The sequence below is a fragment of the Tupaia chinensis genome, unplaced genomic scaffold, assembly GCF_000334495.1.
Source record: "Tupaia chinensis unplaced genomic scaffold, TupChi_1.0 Scaffold000037_21, whole genome shotgun sequence".
NCBI classification, from domain to species: Eukaryota; Metazoa; Chordata; class Mammalia; order Scandentia; family Tupaiidae; genus Tupaia; species Tupaia belangeri.
The window spans coordinates 116765-126542 of record NW_006159480.1 but is presented as its reverse complement, the minus strand read 5'-3'; the positions used below and the strand labels follow the sequence as shown (position 1 = coordinate 126542).

General features: G+C 38.5%; 1 protein-coding gene and 1 pseudogene across 1 annotated transcript; both read left to right on the top strand.

Annotated features, from left to right (window-relative positions):
- The first annotated feature begins 1798 nt into the window (after positions 1-1798).
- On the top strand, positions 1799-2737 carry LOC102487315 (olfactory receptor 4F3/4F16/4F29). Its single transcript, XM_006140538.1, has one exon. It carries the CDS (start codon positions 1799-1801, stop codon positions 2735-2737), a length of 939 nt encoding a protein of 312 aa, XP_006140600.1.
- Positions 2738-4107: 1370 nt separating this feature from the next.
- LOC102498390 (serine/arginine-rich splicing factor 9 pseudogene) lies at positions 4108-7062 on the top strand (annotated as a pseudogene).
- The last annotated feature ends 2716 nt before the right edge of the window (positions 7063-9778 follow it).

The window sequence follows — 9778 nt, the reverse complement described above, 5'->3', positions numbered from 1 at the left end:
CAGATGTGAGGAGTGAGAATGAAGGATTTCTTTTTTTTTTTTTTTTCCCTCTCACAATGAGGATGTAATCTTGGAAAGGGATACATTAGATGAAAAATGTAAATAGTTTTTTTGTGGAGCTAGACTATATTAGCCTTGAAGCAAAAATAAAAAAGAAAAGTTTGGGATTGAATTGCTCATACTCCATTTATCAATCTGCATTTCATGAAAGGCATCTTAGCAACTACCCTCAGAGAAGGCAGAGGGGTATTAAATGCAGAGACAAGTTGGCAAAAGAAAGCCACCCATCTCTCTCTGTGTGACCCCAATTTCAGAGTCTATGTTAGGTTTCCCCTAGCCCCTAGCTTTATTAAAGTATACTTGACAAATAAAAATCATATATGTTAATAGTATAAAGCATATCTTTTTTTTTTTTTCTTGGAGAGGTTTCTGCTATAGGGTGTGTGCACTCGTCAGAAAGACAGAGACAGAGAGGTAGAAAGCGAGAAATCACCCCCCAGGAGGGATGGCCACACTGCAATCCCTTCTCCTCTATTCTCCTCTCAGGATCTTGCGCATGCACACACATGCGCCTGGCATGAGCTTAAGTCACCGGGTCGAGGACTTGAACCACAGTTGACTACATGGGGGTACAACGACATAGCCATTATGCCAACTGCTGATCCCAAAGCATATCTTATTTAAGCTAATATACCTATTTTCATATACCCATTTATAATCATGATCTCACATAGTTAATTTTTTCATGGTGGGACCATTTAAGATGTATTCTTTTAGCAGTTTTCAAGTATGCAATACATTTATCACATACTTGAACTAGCGTTGAACTTATTAAGTAGAGTCATTATGTTGTATAACAGATATCAAAATAATTTCCATCCTTTCTAAATGAAACTTTTTACACTATGACTAAAAACTCCCATTCTTTTCTGCTCCCAACCAATGCCTGGCTATCACCATTCTACTTTCTGCTTCTATGAACTTGAATTCTTTAGATTCCATACAGTGAGGACTTACAGTGTTTGTCTTATTTCACTTAGCATAATATCCACAAGTTGACCCATAATGTGAATGACAGGATTTCCTTTTTCTTTCTTTTAAGGCTGAAGAACATTTCATTCCATACATATACATACACACTCATGTATACGTGCGTACACACACACACACACACACACACACACACACACACCACATTTTCTCAATTCATTCATCTGTTTGATGAACATTTAAGTTTCCTTATCTTGGCTTTTGTGAATAATGCTGCAGTCAAAATGGGAATAGAAATACTGTTTTTCAAATCACTAATCTAATTTCCTTTGGATATATGTCCATAGTGGAATTGTGGAATCATGATAGTTCTATTTTTAACTTGGGGAACCTCTAGTTTTCCTAATTGACTATAGTAATTTACTTCCCCATCAACACAGCAAGAGGATTTCCTTACTTCACATCCTCATCAAATTTGTTATCTTTGGTCTTTTTTGATAATTTCCATTTTAATTGGTATGATATGATATCCCATGGTAGTTCTAATTTGCATTTTCCTGAAGATGAGTGATGTTGAACATTTTACATATACCTGTACAGAGGTTGGTTTTAATGTTCAAGCAGACATAAGCTTTTATAACTTTGACTTCTCTCTTTGGGGTCATTGGAAAAGTAATGTTGCATTTTTGCAGAAAAACACAGAAAATACATCATGACTTTTCCAATGACTCAATAGTTTGTTACTGTAATGATCATGATATGCATTTTTCTTAATGTTTTTCATTAGGTAGCACTGCCAATCAAGCCAATGGAAGGAGGGAATCACTCTGTGGTGTCAGAGTTTGTGTTCCTGGGACTCACCAATTCCTGGGAGATTCAACTTCTCCTCTTTATTTTTTCCTTCATGTTGTATGTAGCAAGCATGATGGGAAATTCCCTCATCATGCTCACTGTGATTTCTGACCCTCATTTGCACTCTCCCATGTATTTTCTGTTGGCCAACCTTTCCTTCATTGACCTGGGTGTTTCTTCTGTCACTTCTCCCAAGATGATTTATGATCTCTTCAAAAAGCGCAAAGTCATCTCCTTTAGTGGCTGCATCACTCAAATCTTCTTCATCCACGTAATTGGTGGTGTGGAGATGGTGCTGCTCATAGCCATGGCCTTTGATAGATATGTGGCCATATGTAAGCCTCTCCACTATCTGACCATTATGAGTCCAAGAATGTGCATATTCCTTTTAGTGGCTGCATGGATGATTGGATTTACACACTCTGTGATTCAATTGGCTTTTGTAATTAATTTACCTTTCTGTGGCCCTAATGTATTGGACAGCTTTTACTGTGATCTTCCTCGGTTCATAAAACTTGCCTGCATAGACACGTACAAACTGGAGTTCATGGTCACAGCCAACAGTGGATTCATCTCTGTGGGCTCATTCTTTGTACTGATCATTTCCTATATTGTCATAATTCTCACCGTCCAGAAGCACTCGTCAGCTGGTTCTTCCAAGGCTCTGTCCACACTTTCAGCTCACATCACTGTGGTCTTCTTGTTCTTTGGTCCACTGATATTCTTCTACACATGGCCATCTCCATCCACACACCTGGACAAGTTTCTGGCAATCTTTGATGCAGTTCTTACTCCTTTTCTGAATCCGGTCATCTATACGTTCAGGAATCAAGAAATGAAGGTGGCAATGAGAAGAGTATGTAGACAGCTAGGGAGTTACAGAAAGATCTCATAGGTGGCTGCCTGTATTGCAAAGAAGCCTCATTGCCTATGACATTCATTGTGAAATCAAATTTAGAAAAAAGTTTCTTTATCTTACCTTAATTTGATAATTTGCAAAATATTAGACTATTTTGTCTTTCACTTAGGTGAGAGAATATTTGCTTTTTTTTTTTTTTGAGAGGTTTTTGCTGCAGGGCGCGTGTGTTCACCACACAGACAGAGAGAGACATAGAGACAGAAAGCGAGAAATCACCCCCCCAGGGGGGATGGTCATGCCGCAATCCCTTCTCCTCCATTCTCCTCTTGGGATCTTGGGCATGCACGCACACACGCCCGGATTGAGTTCTAAGCCACTGGGTCCGGAACGCGAACTGTGGTCGACTATGTGGGAGTTCAGCGACATAGCCATTACACCAACTGCTGGTTCCCAGGATATTTGCTTTTGAAAGGAGAGAAGACATTACATATAAAGTAGTTAGAAACCATTGATTATACTAATCCTAAACTTCAATTCCTAAGGAATAATATTATATAGAGTTATTATTAGAAATGCATAGGAAGTCAGGCTACTTTAAAGCCTTCAGAACAGGGAGAAGTCTCCTCTTAACCCACCGTAATCCAGTGTGACCTTAGTTTGACTACACCTGCAGAGACTCTGCTTGCATATAAAGGTACATTCACAGATACTGGGTGTTAGGACTTCAATATATTTATCCGGTTATTTAAATGTAGAACATTGAGAATTTTGCAAGCTGGTCACAAATATTTATATCTTTTAATCAAACCACAACAGTAGTATATGTAGTATAGGTATCTGAGAACAAAAATAGTTGTGTAATAGTATAGGCAGTAATAGGCAAACATAATAGTATAGCTCAGTAATAGGCAAACAACTATTTCTTTCAATAACAGTGCATATAAAGTCAGCATAAAGTACAAAGTTATTCCTGTGAGGTATAAAATCTCTGCTAACTAGGAGGACTCTATGGAAGGTAAAGTGCAATATTTCCTGTTTCTGTTAAAAGAAGGAAAAAGCTAACAAATTTGCCACATTCTTCAAACAGGTAGAAAAGCAAGCTATAGTCTTGCTTTAATATTTGGCAATAAAGACTTTCTAAGATTAAAAAAATAAAAACAACAAAGCTGAGTTTTGTGTAAACTTTTAATGTATATCACAGCTTCTATTCAGAGTCATTTTTTGAATATTATATGTATAATAAAAAAGTTTATGTAATAGCATGTATTTAAAATTTTTTGCACCAAAATAAACTGGTACTTTAATTCTGTTTTGACATCCTTGTGTGTGTGTGTGCATTTGTGATTGTGTGTGTGTCTCTGAGTCAAACAGAGCCCTCCTGAACTTTCAACAGCTTTCTATATGCAATGGGTTTTGTATTCTGCTATTATCTTTCACATTTTGGAATCACCAGGCATTTTATTTTAGGATGAACCCACCCTTTTGTTCTCTTGATAAATAAAAACATACTCTAGTGCATTTCATAATCAGTCCTATGTTTTGGCTACTACTAGTTCTAGTTTTAATCACCCTATTAATTATGATTTTTACCAAAAAAAAATTTTATTTCATAGAGTGTACTTGTTAAAGAAAAACTATAATTAATAATAATGAAAAGAAAATAACGTGTGTCAAATAGATAAATAAATGTTTTTTTCTTTTTTAAATTTTTTATTATCATCATAATCTTTTTTATATTACATTGGATTACATATAACTTTACAGTGTATTACATTGCTTTTTCAAAAGGGAATGCCATGCATGTCAGTCAGTACAAAGACATTAATCTCCCCACTTCAACATTCGATATTTTTTTCTGTTTTCCCCAATCATTATTATTATTCTAATTATTTTTTAAAACAGTCAATCGCTGTTTGTTTCTCATTTTGCTTGTAAAAATACTTTGCCCATCATGAAATACTACTCAGACCAATCCAGTTGAGAATACTATACATATCATCATCAACAGGTAATAAACCATATCTGTTTCTCATTAACATCCTGCCTCTCTATTGTTCACTTGCTATCTTTCTCTATCCTCTTCTCTTCACTTCCCCCATTCCACACTGTGATAAATAAATGTTTTAAAAAATAAAATTAATGGCATTTATAAAAAAGTACTCTCTGTAAAATTAAACATTTTATATTTTAATTTTGTTTTAATTTAATTTTATTTTACTTTAGATTTTTGCCATAGAACACATGCAATCACCAGAAAAAGACAGAGAGAGGGAAAGTGAGAAATCACTTTCTCTGGGGGATTGCCATGCCACAATCCCTTCTTGTCTACTCTCTTCTCAGGATTCTAGGCATGCTTACTCATATGTCTGGTGTGATTTTTAAGTCACAGAGTCTGGGACTCAAATCGTGAATCAGCCATGTGGGAGTCCGTCGCCTTAACCACTATACCATTTGCTAACCCCAATTAAGCATTTTTAAAAAAGAAATATTCATTTAATTTTATTATTATTTTAAAAATTTGCTATAGAGCATGTACATTCACGAGAAAGAGAGAGAGAGGGAGAGAGAGAGAGAGAAGTGAGAGACAGAGAGAGAGAGAGAGAAAGCCAGAAAGCAAGCTGCCAGGTTCAGGACTCAAACTGTAGGTGACCATGTGAGAATCTAGCACCTCAGCCGCCACATCACCTTCTGGCTCTGAAGTAAACATTTAAAAAAAAAAAAAGTGTCAATTCATATTTACATGGCATTCTGTGATACTTTAAACTAGATTTTGAGTTTTCAGTTACCATTTGTTCAAATCAAAAATTAAGATTTTATAACGTTAATATATCATATGTACTCTTTTTTTTTCCTGCAGCTAAGATGAAACAGATTATTATATTATTTGAAATTTCTACTTTAGACTACTCTAGGGGTTAGGGATAATGTACCCTGAGCTGCCTGATTTCAGACCTTTTTCATAAAGCATAGTCTTTGTCTTCATGGGTATTTGACAGGGAATTTGTGGGCTACAAGAGAAGAGACACTTGGGAAGCAGTTTCAACCCACAAGGCACAGTGCACTTGTCATTAGATATCCGCTTTGTCCATCCTTTTAGTTTAAGATCTTTTGTGAATCAATAAAGTGTGAAAAATAGTTTAGTATGGAAGGGAGGGTGCGGGGGGGGGGAAAGAGGAATGAAAAAACTGATAAAAGTATGCTTAATTGACAAAAAATGAGAAGCTATTTGCTGATGATAATATATATAGTAATATCTTTGTTTTGACTGACATGCACGGTATTTGTGCTGGAAAAAGAAATGTATACTTTAAAGACATGTGATTAAATGTAAAAAATTAAAAAAAAAAGAAAATAAAAAATTTAGCTATTGCCCATGCTGAGGCCTCTGCGGTGACATGAGCTGCAACAGCCTGTGGTGAAAGGCTGTGCAGCTGTCGCGCCGGGCAGACGGGGGCAGCAGCGAAGAGGACTGGCGGATCTACCTGGGGAGCCTTCCAACCTATGTGCGCAAGAAGGACCTGGAGGACTTATTCTACAATTATGCATCCTCGAGGGACCAGCAGTTAGTGTAATGGCTATGTCGCTGGACTCCCACGTAGTCGACCACGGTTCGAGTCCCGGACCCGGTGGCTTAAAATCACACCAGGACGCGTGTGCGTGCATGCCCAAGGTACCGATAGGAGAATGGAGGAGAATGGAGGAGAAGGGATTGTGGCGTGGTCATTCCCCCCTGGGGGGTGATTTTCTGCTTTCTGTCTCTCTTTCTCTCTCTCTCTGGCGAGCGCACGGGCCCTATAGCAAAAATCTCTCCAAATATACATCCTGGAGATGGAGTTCAAGAACCAGCTCTGCCTTGTGCCCTTTGCCTTCCTTGGCTTTGAGGACCCCCAAAACGCTGAGAATGCAATGTATGGAAGAAATGGTTATCAATATGGCCAGTGCCATCTTCGAGGGGAATTCCCAGGACTTACGGAGTTCGGGGCTGGTGGCCCCGCGGTAGGAGGAATGGCCGTCCTACACGGACATCTGAGTTCCGAGTTCTTGTTTTAGAACTTCCTCCCTCAGGAAGCTGGCAGGACCTGAAGGATCACATGCGAGAAGCTGTTATGCAGTTATACAGGAGGATAGAATTAGGATGGTTAAGTATCTCAGCAAAGAAGACATGGAGTATGCCCTGCCTAAACTGGATGACTCCTAATTTTGCTCTCATGAGCGTGAAACTTCCTCCATCTGCGTTTATCCCGAGAAAAGCACCAGTTATGGGCTACTTGCCATCTCAGTCTGGGTCAAGGGGTGACAGTGATACTCCATACCAAAGCAGGGGTTCCCCACACTACTTCTCTCTTTTCAGGCCCTCCTGAGACAGGTGATGGGAATTTTTTCTTTATATTTTGGGGTAACCGAGCTTCACTGTGCTCAGAATCTACATTCCAGACTGATAATTTAATGAATTAAAAAATTAAAAAAAATTTTTTCAAGGAGAAAGAAACTACGTAATTTCTACCAGGGCTATTAGCAGTGAAACGTTAAACTGCTGAAATTGTAGTTTTGGTTCAGAAGCAAGTTGTATGTTTTTCACCTCTGACATTGGGAAAAAAGAAACAGTGTCGTATATTTTTGTAGTTTGCTCTGCTATAGAGAGCAGCAGCGATCATCACTGAGTCCTGAGTCGGCCCATTCTGTTTAGGAATATGTTTTAAACATTAAGTAAAGAAAAAAAAAAAGAAGTAAGTTATTTGTCTCAGGCCATGTTGCAAGGACTTTCGCAGGATGTTGGAGCCACATGGATGGCTCTACTTAGGTTCCTGGGCCAACCAAAACACATCAGATATGCTGTACTTTTGCAATCCTAAATAATGGAGAGATTGGGGCAGGAGTATCATGGTGCATCATGATTCTAAGAAAAATTCTTACAATCTCCCATAAAAAATGAGTTATTTGCCTATTTTCAACCATATTTTAAGTATCTTATCTAGAAAGTTCATGATTTTTGGATCATTATATCATAATTTATGTTTATCTTATTTTCTAAAATTATACTTGTACTCTCTTTTTTTTTATTTTAGCTTTGGCCTTGTTTAATTCTTTACATTTCAGAATTTTTCAATTAAACAAATATTTATAGCAGGAGTCCCCAACCCCTGGTCCATGTCTGTTTGGGCTAGGGCTCCACAGCAGAAGGAGTGTGCTGCGTGAGAGCAAGCAAAGCTTCATCTGTATTTACAGTCACTCCCCATTATCATTTGAGCTCCGCCTCCTGTCACATTAGCAAAGGCATTAGATTCTCATAGGAGCCCTCAGATGGGACCTAATCTAGTTGCAAGATATCAGGGATCCCACTGATTCTGCATTATGGTGAGTTCTATAATTATTTCATTATGTGTTACACTGTAATAATAACAAATAAAGTGCACAATACATGTAACGTGCTTGAATTATTCCCCAACCATTCACACCCCGCTTCCCAGCCTGGTCTGTGGAAAAGATCTTCCATGAAACCTGTCCTTGGTGCCAAAAAGATTGGGGACTCCTGATTTATAGAGTACCTAGTATGTGTCAGAAAATGAATAAGGCCCTGGAGATACAGAGAGAAATAAGGCAACCTCTCTGCCCTTGAGGAGCTTTCATTCTGTAGCACTTTAAGAGAATATGGATAGTTTCAATGCTAAAGGTAGGGTAGTGATATAGGTATGTACAAGATGAGATTCAAAGAGGATCACAAAGTATAGCAGTGGTTTTCAACTCTATTTGTGCATCAGGATGACCTGAGGCACTTTAGCAAAACACTAAGATTCTTGATCCACCTTTCAGTGAGTTTGATTTAATTGGTCTGGGTTGGGCACATACTTCTTTAAAAGCTCCTGACTCTATCACTCTCCACCCTGTGATTAATGTTCCATTAGTACTAAAACACTATAGTTTCCCAAACATGCCACACCTCATTCTGCATGCTGTTAATTCCTTCTGTAATTAGCTCATCATCCCCTCATTCTTCTCCCTAACGCTTAAATCTCTATTCTAGTGTGACTTCCCATGGGAAGTTGGCCCGGATCCTCACAGGTAGATTTAGCTCGTTCTTAGGTATTCTCACTTACTGCATTGAACCTGCCTTTAGTAGAGCTGATGTGCAGAATGGATTAAATGCTTTGTATGTGTCTATTTGCTGAGCTCCAATGACTGACATATGACCAATAGTCAAAATGGGCTAATGCATATACTCCATATTAGGTTCTTGCTTTCAAGGGACTTGCCGAATAGTGGGACTTTATTTTATAAAAACTGTAGTTTTTAGTATCATTTTGATGTGTGGGTAGGCTCCGTACATTGGGCTCTTCTTCTCCCTCCCTCTTCACCTTATCTGCCTGAGATCTGGCTGCTGGTTAGGCTGGACTGTGTGAGTATTTATAGACATTTTCCTTACCTCATGGAACTGGCTTGTGGTTGGAGCTGTTCTGGAGGTATGTGCTCCTCTCCTACCTTAACATGACAAGAATAGAGGCACCAGACCTTAAACATAGTCTGCCGATTCTGTTACTTGGTAGGCTAACCTTTTATTGTAACCCTCAAACAATGTAAGTACGTACCAGATCCCTGTCTTGATCTGCGTTGATCTTTAATTGATTAATGAATGCTTTGTCCTTATATAACCTGAGCCTGTGCTCAATGACGGTATGGACCATTTTCCGCTTGACTGTCAGTGGAGTATTCTGTCCTGATTATGTAAGGAATATACTCATGCCTTCCCTTACTTGACCTTTGGGTGCATTCTTTGGAATTGGTAAACATTAGGAGCAAACCATCTCAGATCTGAGGCTCCCCTAGTACAATGATTATACTCTGTATATCATTGGTTTTTGAGAGATTTTTGCTATAGGGCAAAGAGCTCACCAGAGAGACAGAGGCAGAAAGAAAGAAATCACCTTTCAGCAGATGGCCACACTGCAATTTCTCCTTTTCCATTCTCCTCCTGGGATTTGAGCACACATGCACATGCACCCAGCATGTTCCAGACTCGAACCACAGTCAGCCATGTGGGAGTCCAATACCTTATAAAAACTACAGTTTTTTTTTTTTTTT